We start from the raw sequence: 10,869 nt of genomic DNA, 5'->3' as shown, positions 1-10,869 counted from the left end.
CATTCCCCTTCCATCACTACCTCGCACAGAAACAAGACTACTTGGTGCTCTTTAATAACAGAACAGAGAGAACACAAGACCAGGGTCTGGCCTAGAGAAAAACCCGGCTGCGAGTGGACTGGACAGTTGGATAGGAACGCAAGTGGGCTGTGAATGCCTACGCTATGGGATGGAGACAACAGTTAGGGTTAGGAGATAGAAAACATCCGCTCTGAAGCCAGCACTAGGGAGTCTTGATGTTTGAATTGGTCTTGGGTCCCGTAGCTTGGGCCTGGATGATTTCCCACTACTCCTCAGACTCCAACTCCATTCTCTGGGGATTGTAAACGGGGTTCTTTCTGGCTGTAGCAGTGCTGTAGGTCAGAGAGCTTAGCTGCCCAGAGGCATAAGTCCCCTGCTGGCCTACAGGAGTCCAGGGAGTCCAAAGCAGCTGTAGGTGAGAGAAATGGAGAGCAAGGGGGTAAGAAAAGCAAGAATGGAAAAACAGGACTCTCCAGATTTCTTAATTGCCAAATTCAGGCACATACCCTCAAAAGCTTAGTTTCTCGACACTTTTCATCCTTAAACCAGCTACCCTACTTGGCTCTTGGCTTCTGCCACATCCCCATTTGATTTTGAATTGACTTCCTCCTAACCTTACTGCGTTCCTCTCCAGTCTTACCTGATCTCTGGGAGTGACAGAATAAGTCTCTTTCTGTGGATAGGTTGCCCTCTCTTCTTCCACGTCAAAGTATTTTGTAGTGCTTAGGAGTTCAAAGCCCTCTTCAAGTGCTGGAAGTTCAGGTGTAGCATCAGAGCTGCCCCACTGGGCCCTCTTCAGTCTGTGGAGACATTAGATGGAGGAGAATAGTGCCTGGAGGTCAGTCTTCCAGTCTCTTCATTCCTCACCCCCGGTCTGAAGCACTTCATGCTGAGACTCACAGGTGCTACCACTGACCTTCAATTCACCCCAACTTTTTGTTCTTCACAGACAAGGTTTTTCGGTCCAGGGACCAAACAGTGACCCCCCCAATTAACCCTAGTTCAACGATGTGCTTTCTTGTAATCATGGGCCATGTCACGCCTTCCAGCTTATATGACTTCCATCCCTCAATTGCTTCTTTCCATACTATAGAAATCATGTTTGAGGGTCAGCAAGATGACTTAGCAGGTAAAGGTATTGGCCACCAAGCCTGATGACCTAAGTCAGGACCCAGATGATGGAAGGAGAGAGCCAGTTCCCATAAATTGTCCTCTGACCTCTGCACACATGTTGTGGCATGCACTATACAAGTATATACATAATTAAATGAAAAAAATAAAGAAATTATATTTCAGTTACACCAAGGACATGGTTCCTTTGTAAGTGCCAATGAATTCTCTTAAAGCTCTTAACTATGCTGCCTCTCTCTGATCCCTGCTTGGCTTGCAGAGGCCCAATGCCATGCCTCCTTACTCATTGATGATTCCCTGGCGCCTTCTCAGGTCCTCCAGATGATATGTAACTGCTCTAACTCGGGCTGGAATGCTTCCAGGTCCCTTCTGCATTCTTTCCAAATGCAGCTTCTTTCTCTTTCTTCTCCAAAGCTTCTCAGGAGGAGGGAGCCCCTCAAGAGGGTGCAGGCCAGGCCGGGGGCCATCAGTGGCCCTCTGTGTCAAGAAGGAAGACTAGTTGCTAAATATAGATAGATGTCAGTTTCAGGGAAACTTGGACTGGAGAATCTGGGGGTTTTGGAAGCTTAGGTATGATCTAGAAAACAGGATACTTGATTTACAATAAAAACAGGGCCTGGTTAGTATACTGATTGGGAAATACCAGAGAGAAATGGTAATAAGGATAGGAAGGCAGTGGGTACAATTTTAACAGAAGGCTGAGAAGCAGTTTGTCCTACCAGAATTGGTGGAATGTACTGTTCTACCATCCAGTTGGAGCTGAGAAGAACAAAAACAGGAGCTGGAGTTAGAAAGGACACCCTGATAAATAGCATTTCTCTTATAAACTCTCCTAACGACCTGTTGGAGCTACAGTTTGCACCAAGTAGTGTGAAATGACTTCCAAATGAGGGCTCGTTCCTGTAAGGATTTATGATCGTTAAAAACTGCATAGCCTCGACTTTCCACTTCCAGTTCCTGGTTTCTTCCTACTCACCTAGACCTTTGGCTAAGATTCTCCCAGAAGGCATCTCCATAAGGCTGAGGCATTGGTCTGCGATTCTGGGGAGGCAGGCTGCAGGGTGAAAATCGGCTAACCACTCTGGAACACCTGAGAGAGAACAAGGTAGACTCTTGCCTGTATCATCCCTTAAAGCAGTGGCTCTCAACCTAGAGGTCTCTGTCCTTTTGGTGGGGCATCAATGGCTCTTTCACAGGAGTCTCTTAAGACCATAGATAAATATCACTGTGATTCATAACAGTAGCAAATTTACAGTAATGAAGTACCAATGAAAATAATTTTATGGTTGGGGGCTCACCACAAACGAGGAGGTATATAAAGGGGTTGTAGCATTAGGGAGATTGAGAACCACTGCCTTACAGAATCTACTCACCCACTGGATTCAGGGGGTTCTTTCCATGGGACCATACAGCTTGTCCACGTGCTTGCAAGCCATGTCTTTTCATCCATCCTCTCCATTACCATCCTTTTCTCCCTCCCTCCCCTACACTCTCTTCCACCTCTCTTTTGAGGCAGGGTCTCACTATGAAGCTCTGGCTGGCCTGAAACTTGCCATATAGACTAGGCTAGCCCTAAACTTAGAGATCTGCCTTTTTTTTTCTTTCTGAGTGCTGAGATTAAAAACATGAATCATAATGCTTTTTCTCTTCCCTCTTTAAGACAGGGTCTCATGTATCCTAGGCTGGCCTCAAACTTGCTCTGTCACAGAGGATGACCTTGTACTTAAGATCCTCCTGCCTCACACGGGTGGAAAGATGGTTCAGAGGTTAAAAGCACATGCTGCTCTTACAGAGGACCCAAGTTCAAATCCCAGGACCTAGGCTGGGTGACTCACAACTGCCTGTAACTCCAGATCTGTGGGATCCAACCCTCTTCTGGCTTCTGCAGGTACCCATATGCATGTGCACATACACACGCAGATATATACATAAATTAATAAAAAAGTTTTAAAAAGATCTTCCTACCTCTACATCCTGAATGCTAGGATCACAGGCATGTGCCACTACACCTAGTTTATAATGCAGTGCTAGGAATAACACAGCTACCTAAGCTGTATCTAGCTGAGCTACAGCCATAGAGAGCCTTTTGCCCACCGTAGCTAAAGATGTTAATGAAACTGATTTGATTGGAGATAGGAGCTAGGGCCAGGGTGCAGATGGGCTATGGTTGAACCCTTAGAACTCACTGAATCTCAGCTGCTTCTAGTTCTCTCTCTCTCTCTCTCTCTCTCTCTCTCTCTCGCTCTCTCTCTCCCCTGCTTCTATTCTCTCTCTTCTGCTTCTATTCTTCTAAAAAGATTTCTTGAAATTTTAATTAATTTTTATTCCGTATAATGTGTCTTGCCTGTATATGTGTCTGTGTATCACATGCATAGGGCCCACAGAACCCAGAAGGGTGTATCAGACCCTCTGGAATTGAAGTTATAGATGTTTTGTGTGTGCTGGAAACTGAATCTGGGTCTCTGGAAAAGCAGCCAGTGCTCTTAATCACTGAGACATTTCACAACACCCCATATTTTTATTTTATTTTTTTTATTTTTTTTAAGATTTATTATTATATCTAAATACACTATAGCTGTCTTCAGATGCACCAGAAGAGGGCATCAGATCTCATTATGGATGGTTGTGAGCCACCATGTGGTTGCTGGGATTTGAACTCAGGACCTTCAGAAGAGCAGTCAGTGCTCTTAACCACTGAGCCATCTCTCCAGCCCCCATATTTTTATTTTTAAGAATGTATTTTTTGCTGGGCGTGGTGGCGCAAGCCTTTAATCCCAGCACTTGGGAAGCAGAGGCAGCCGGATTTCTGAGTTTGAGGCCAGCCTGATCTACAGAGTGAGTTGTTCCAGGACAGCCAGGGCTACACAGAGAACCCCAGTCTCAAACCCCCCCAAAAGTATTTTTTATTTTATATGTATTGATATGCTGTCTGCATGTATGTCTGAGCACCACATTTGTACAGTGCCCACAGACAATGGAAGAGGGCATTGGATCCTCTAGACCTGGAGTGACAGATGGTTTTTAGCTGCCATGTGGGTATTGGGAACTGAACCCAGATTCTCTGCAAGAACAAGTGGTCTTAACTGCTGAGCCTTCTCTCCAGCCCCCGCTTCTATTCTTATTTCCTCCCCAGATGCTACTACACAGAGGAGAAGAAAGTAATCTGTTCTTTTCTTTGTTTCTGCCTCCTGAGTCCACTGAGACTTTTAAAGTGGTATCACATTGGCTCAGTGGTTAAGAGCATTCACTGCTCTTTTAGAGAACTGAGTTCCCTGAACCCACATCAGGTAGCATACAACTGCCTGTTGACTTCAGCTTTAGGAGATCCAACACCCCCTGGTACATGTGTGTAATCTAAGCACTTGGGGGATGATGACAGGATCAGAAGTGGAAAGCCATCCTTGTCAACATAGTAAGTTTGAGGCGCGCCTAAACTGTGTAAGACCCCACTTCAAAAACAATCAAACAAAGGGGCTGGAGGTAGTACTTGCTGTTCAGTCATGAGGACTGGAATTCAGATCCCAGTACCCATCTAACAAGCTAAGTGACCTTCACACATCTGTAGCCCTACCTTGGAAGGGGCTGAATTTCTGGGGCTTGCTAGCTTCTACTCTGAGAAAATATGAACTCCAGTCTCAGAGAGAGAGAGAGAGAGAGAGAGAGAGAGAGAGAGAGAGAGAGAGAGAGAGAGAGAGAGAGAGAGACCCTGCTTCAAAGAAATGGTTTGGCAAAGAGGGACAACTCAGCAGTTAAAAGCACTGTTGCTCTTGCATCTTGCAGAGGACCCAGATTAGGTTCCCAGGACCCATATGGTACACATATACTGTCAAAATACTCACACACATAAAATAAGATAAATAAAATCTTTAAAATTTTTTTCCCAGTGGTAGCACACACCTTTATTTCCAGCAATCAGGAGGAAGAGGCAGGTAGATCTCTCTGAGTTCAAGGCTAGCCTGATCTACATAGGGAGTTCCAGAGATATATGTAATATGACCTTTTGAAAAGAACAAAACAAAACACAAAAATAACCAAAAAACCCCCAAATAAACAAACAAGCAAGTAAACAAAACAAACCAACAGAAAACCCCAACCAAACGGCGCACACCTTTGATCCCAACCCTCGGGAGGCAGAGGCAGGTGGATTTCTGAGTTTGAGGCCAGCCTGGTCTACAGAGTGAGTTCTAGGACAGCTAGGGCTATACAGAGAAACCCTGTCTCGAAAAAACAAAAACAAAACAAAACAAAACAGAAAGGCAGTGAGTGCCAGAGGCTACTTCTTACCTTCTTGCAACAAGTACAATACTGGAGCACACACCTGCACATATATGTGTGCATAAAGTCACAGACACATACAATAAAAAAATCTTTAAAAATTGAGAATTAGGGGGCTGGAGAGGTGGCTCAGTGGTTAAGAGCACTGACTGCTCTTCTGAAAGTCCTGAGTTTAAATCCCAGCAACCACATGATGGCTCACAACCACCTGTTTAGCTACAGTGTATACACATACATAAAATAAGTAAATAAATCTTTTAAAAAATTGAGAATTAGGAGGATAGATAGGTTTAAAAAAATCCCCATAATGAAAATTATTGAATCTTCCTGAAAAGAATACATCAATTCATAACACTATTTCTCTAGTGCATTTATTTGAAATTTTCCATAATAAAAGAGGTTGAAGGAAACAGGTGTGCTTGTTCACTGCCTAGCTTAAACTTTCTATCCATTCCTACCATCTTTAGAATAAAAATACAAAAGTTTGCCTATGGCCTATAAGGTTTGATATGACCCAGCTTTAACTCTCTTAACTTTGTTCACATTTTCTTCAGTTAGTAAGTTTTAATTACATTGGCCTAACCTGTTAACTAGAGCATACCCAGTTTATTTCATTTTGAATTCACTTCTACACACTTGTTTTCTACAATGAGCCTAACCTTTTATCTCCTGTTTTCCATCACTCTATACTTATGTATCTTTGTGTAGTTCTCCTAACTAGCTGTAATGATGCTTGTCCATACATTGTCTATACATTCTGTTTTACCACTAGCTCTGTGAGAGGACAGTTCTTAGACCATTACCGTATTCAAAAACCAGTTTGCTGGGGCTAGAGAGCTGACCTGTGGTTAAGAGCATCATGCTGGTAGTGAGTTTGTTTCTTGCACCATGTCAGCTGGCTCACCCATCCCTTGACTCTAGCTCTACAGCCTCACAATCCTTCTGGTCTCCATTGACAATTTAAAACAATTTATTATTATTATTTATTATTTATTGAATAAATGAACCTCAATCCCCTAAACACACAGGCACTGAAGGTTCCTGCTCTTTTGTACTCCTTTCTGAGAAGAATTCAAACATCTTCCTTCCATCCCATCCTTGTCCTTCCTACCCAATAGGGAGGACTCACTTGGCAAAAGGAAGGATGCTGTCTCCATCTTCCTGACCCTGCATGACTGGACTTGGACAGTAGCAAGACTGGATCTCCTTGGTGCTGGGAGGATAATGGGTAATGAGTCATTCACTCGTATAATGGCTGTGGGGACCAGACCATCAACAAGTCTAGAGACTGGAAGGGGACTGAACATCCTGAAAAAAAAGGAGAGCTTAATAATTCTAAGAGAGTCAATAGTGCTGTACTGTTAACTAAACATGTAAAGTTGGAGATGAAAACAGCAGAAAAGGTGGATGGTGTCGAGGAGAAAAATTTCTGGAGTTCAAGGTATAAAGCAAGTGAAGACTACACATACAAGTTAAGTTCATTGTAATATAAGATGATGAAACAAAAAGCTGGCAGGTGGAGACTGGATGTGCAAAGGCCTTTGGCAATAGTTGGAACAGAACTGGTGATTGAGGACAGAGAAGTGGAGGAAGTCAGGGTTGGTAATATATTGGGAATGAAAGGTTAGTGAAACTGTGGAAAAAATAACAACAAAGGAGAAGGCAGCTGAGACTGTCTACAATTTCAGCAGTGGTTCTCAGCCTGTGGGTTGCAATCTGACGGGGGCTGAATGGCCCTTTCACAGTGGTCACCTAAGATCATAGGGAAACACAGACATTTACATCACAATTTATAACCGTAGCAATATTATAGTTATGCAGTAGCAACAAAAATAATGTTATGGTTGAGGATCACCATACTATGAGGAACTGTATTAAAGGGTCACAGCTTGGGAGGCTGAGGAGCACTGCTCTACAGTAAAGTGAAAAGAGAAGTTGCACACTTTCTTGAAAAGGTAGGGGCTGGTGAGATGGCTCAGCAGGTAAGAGCACCCGACTGCTCTTCCAAAGGTGCTTAGTTCAAGTCCCAGCAACCACATGGTGGCTCACAACCATCCGTAACAAGATCTGACTCCCTCTTCTGGTGTGTCTGAAGACAGCTACAGTGTACTTACATATAATAATAAATAAATCTTTAAAAAAAAAAAAAAGAAAAGGTAGTACTCATGCTTGGATGTACACAGTCCTTCTCCTAAGCTCTTCTTCCTTTCAAGATTTACTTACTTTTTATTTACGTGTGTGCTGTGAGCCTGTATAAGTTTATGTGTACCATGTTCATGCAGGAGCTGGAGAAGGCAGAAAAGGTCTTCTTAATCACTGAGCCAACTCTTCAGCCCTTACCTTGCTCTTTCTTTTGATGCCTCTGGTTAAGTCTATTTTAAAACATTCTCTTAGTAACCTCCAACTGTAGGATTGGAAAGATGGCTCAGCTTTGTTGTTGTTGTTGTTTTGTTTTGTTTTTTGCTTTTGTTTTCTTGGTTTCTCTGTGTAGCCTTGGCTGTCCTGGAACTCACTTTGTAGACCAGGCTTGCCTCAAACTCAGAAATCCGCCTGCCTCTGCCTCCCAAGTGCTGGGATTAAAGGCATGCGCCACCACCACCAGGTGATGGCTCAGCTCTTAAGGAGAGGACCTGAGTTTGGCTCCCAGCACCCACACGGTAGTTCCCAATCATCTGTAACTTTTTTTTTTTTTTTAAGATTTATTTATTATTATACATAAGTACAGGGTAGCTATCTTCAGATGTGCCAGAAGGGGGCGTCAGATCTCATTACAGGTGGTTGTGAGCCACCATGTGGATGTGGTTGCTGGGATTTGAACTCAGGATCTTCAGAAGAGTAGTCAGTGCTCTTACCTGATGAGCCATCTCTCCAGCCCCCATCATCTGTAACTTTATCTGACAAGCTCTTCTGATCTCTGTGGGCACCAGGAACGCATATGTGCACACAAGAAAAACACATAAAAATGAAATAAATCAATCTAAAATAAAAATTTTAAAAACTGGGCTGGAGAGATGGCTCAGAGGTTAAAAGCACTGACTGCTCTTCCTGAGTTCAATTCCCAGCAAGCACATGGTGGCTCACAACCATTTGTAATGGAATCTGATGCCCTCTTCTGATGTGTCTGAAGACAGTGACAGGACAGTGTACTCGCATACATAAATAAATAAATCTTTAAAAAACAAAAACAAACCTTCCATCTTTGCTTCATCCAAACAAAACAACAAAAAACCTCAGTTGCACAGAGCCAGCAAAGATGACTTCACAGCTAGCTAAGATGGGTAGGAAGCTAGCTGGTTAAGAATACTAAATATGGGGGTTGGAGAGATGGCTCAGCGGTTAAGAGCACTGACTGTTCTTCTGAAGGTCTTGAGTTCAAATCCCAGCAACCAAATGATGACTCACAACCACCTGTAATGAGATCTGTCACCCTCTTCTGGTGTGTCTGAAGATAGCTACAGTGTACTTACATATAGTAATAAATAAATCTTAAAAAAAAAGAATACTAGATATGGAGAAAGACAGGGGTGTATAATTGTATTAATATTAAAAATGTTAGCTATGAGAGCTGGAGAGATGGCTCAGTGGTTAAGAGTGCTTGCTGCTCTTGGAGAAGACCTGAGTTAGGTTCCCAGCATCCATGTCAGATGGCTTACACTTGTAACTCCTAACTCCCCTCTAGAGGATTTGATACCCTTTTCTGACCTACACAGGCACCCATACCGGCATACACCCACATGCACAAATATGAGCACATATGTAATTAATTAAGACTTTTTTTTTCTCTTTTTGAGACAGCGTTTCTCTGTGTATCCCTGTCTGACCTGGAACTAGCTCTGAGATCAGGCTGTCCTCAAACTCACAGAGATCTGCCTGCCTCTACCTCCCAAGTGCTGAGATTAAAGGCATATGCCACCACTTCCTAGCTTAAAAATAAAATCTTAAAAAGTATATACTAGATGGACAAGCGGATAAAATTGCTTGTTGGCCCCATCCTGATGACCTAAATTCAATCTCTGGATCTGATCTCTACACATATGCACACATGAAACACAAAAATACTTAATTATTTTTAAAGAATTCTAGAGAAGTCCAGAAAAATAAAATTAAATAAATGAACAAATACTAGGTAAAAGCCAGGAGTGATGTACAGACTTGTAATCCCAAAGGCTCAGGAGACTTAATCTTTGGGTTTTGACTCCAGACTGGTTTAAAACAAGATTTCTGTTCAAAATGAAACAAATAAAAAAGCTGGGGAAGCAATATGACTGCAGTTAAGTGGCAGAGCAGCTTGCCGACATGCCCAAGGCCCTGGGACCCTAAACAATAAACTACCAGGTAAGTTAGGAGTGCATGTTGGCTGGCATAAAGGACAAAGTCAGAAAATGTTGCAAGCAAAGGTTATCCAAAGAGTGAGCCAGGCATAGTTTTGCAATCCTGTGACCCCAGCATTCAGGAGGCTAACACAGGGTTGAGTGTTTAAGGCTAGCCTGGGGGTAGGGGTTACAAAGAGAGACCCAGTCCATCACAAAACAAAACCAAGGGCAGCTAAACTGAGCTGAGAAGTGTTGAGGAAGATTAAAAGCAAAAGGAGTATCTTGAAGTGGCAGATGGTAGAGAGTTGGGCTGTTTAGTGTGAGATCTAAAAAATGGATATCCTGAATTCGTAGGGGGTCTAGAACTAAAGGAGCAATGAGGAATTTGGATGGCTGAGCCTGAGTGGGTGACCTAGATCTAAGGGGCTGGGCGGGTTTAAGGCAGCCAGACGGAATGGATAGTTGACCAGGGGATACTCAAGACCTTGGCAGCAAGACACAACTAAGAGGGTGGATGGGCATCTGAAAGGTGTCGCCCTGGCTGAGGAGCCTGGTGTTGGGGTAGCCTTACTGGGGAGGGGGGCAGGGGGAGGGGGGGACAGAACTAGGCCTAAATGGGCCAAGGCGACCTCTGGCAGGAAGACTGGGGTCTACAGCCAAATCTTTGGCAATAGGCAGGAAGGCAAAACTGGGGTGGTGAGCTTAGGGACATGGGCAAACCATGCTGGGCGGGCAGGGGTCTCCTTCCCCAGCCCTGAGAAGGCAACAGCGGCCTAAGAGGCCACCTGAGCCTGAGGGGCTGACTGGGGCTGACTGGGGCTGACGGGCTGAGGCGGCGGTCCGGGAGTCAAACCAGAAGGCTATCTGAGAAGAGAGCGTCCGGGCGGCTATGTCGGCGACGTCTCTGCATTTGGCCCCATCACCTGAGGCAACTGCGAAGCGAGTTCTGGAACCTCAGGTCCGGCAGGAAGGAGCAGCTCGGTAGTGAGCCCGGTCGCCCCACTTGCCTGGCTCGCCTGAAGGCCGGGCCTGAGGGGGACCGCCTCCTGGGCGTGGTCTGCCATCAAGCCCCGCCCCCAGGCGCGCCTCTGACGGCGACGACGTGCGCGGCTCCGGCCTAAGTCCCCTC

At 44.4% G+C, this 10,869-nt stretch overlaps 1 protein-coding gene across 9 annotated transcripts; it reads right to left on the bottom strand.

The window, feature by feature from the left end:
- Nucleotides 1–38: 38 nt before the first annotated feature.
- Nucleotides 39–10,781, bottom strand: Inca1 (inhibitor of CDK, cyclin A1 interacting protein 1). Of its 9 annotated transcripts, none has more exons than XM_085829841.1 (8): nt 10,664–10,773; nt 7,651–7,712; nt 6,557–6,640; nt 2,129–2,242; nt 1,872–1,911; nt 1,436–1,629; nt 662–821; nt 39–430 (listed from the first exon to the last, which is right to left on the bottom strand). In XM_085829841.1, exons 3-8 carry the CDS (start codon nt 6,598–6,600, stop codon nt 287–289), a joined length of 696 nt encoding a protein of 231 aa, XP_085685967.1. In that variant the 5' UTR covers nt 6,601–6,640; nt 7,651–7,712; nt 10,664–10,773; the 3' UTR covers nt 39–286. The 9 variants fall into 9 exon arrangements, with proteins under 9 accessions (XP_085685967.1, XP_085685966.1, XP_021032745.1 ...); XM_085829840.1 differs by lacking the exon at nt 7,651–7,712 and adding an exon at nt 5,050–5,149 and having other exon boundaries at nt 6,557–6,735; nt 10,664–10,743; XM_021177086.3 differs by lacking the exon at nt 7,651–7,712 and having other exon boundaries at nt 10,664–10,781.
- Nucleotides 10,782–10,869: the final 88 nt, after the last annotated feature.

The sequence above is a fragment of the Mus caroli genome, unplaced genomic scaffold (genome assembly GCF_978045245.1).
Source record: "Mus caroli unplaced genomic scaffold, Mus_caroli_1 scaffold_13, whole genome shotgun sequence".
Taxonomy (NCBI): Eukaryota; Metazoa; Chordata; class Mammalia; order Rodentia; family Muridae; genus Mus; species Mus caroli.
The sequence above is the reverse complement of the archived record's forward strand: the minus strand, read 5'-3'. Positions and strand labels throughout refer to the sequence as shown.

Bases quoted from the DNA above. Each gene is read 5' to 3' on its own strand.
- Inca1 (XM_021177081.3), bottom strand. From the start codon at position 2,617: ATGGTAATGGAGAGGATGGATGAAAAGACATGGCTTGCAAGCACGTGG. The intron at 2,243-2,525 runs GTGAGTAGATTC...GTTCTCTCTCAG, and splicing joins GAACCCCCTGAATCCAGTGG to GTGTTCCAGAGTGGTTAGCC. The intron at 431-661 runs GTAAGACTGGAG...TCTCACCTACAG, and splicing joins CTGTCACTCCCAGAGATCAG to CTGCTTTGGACTCCCTGGAC.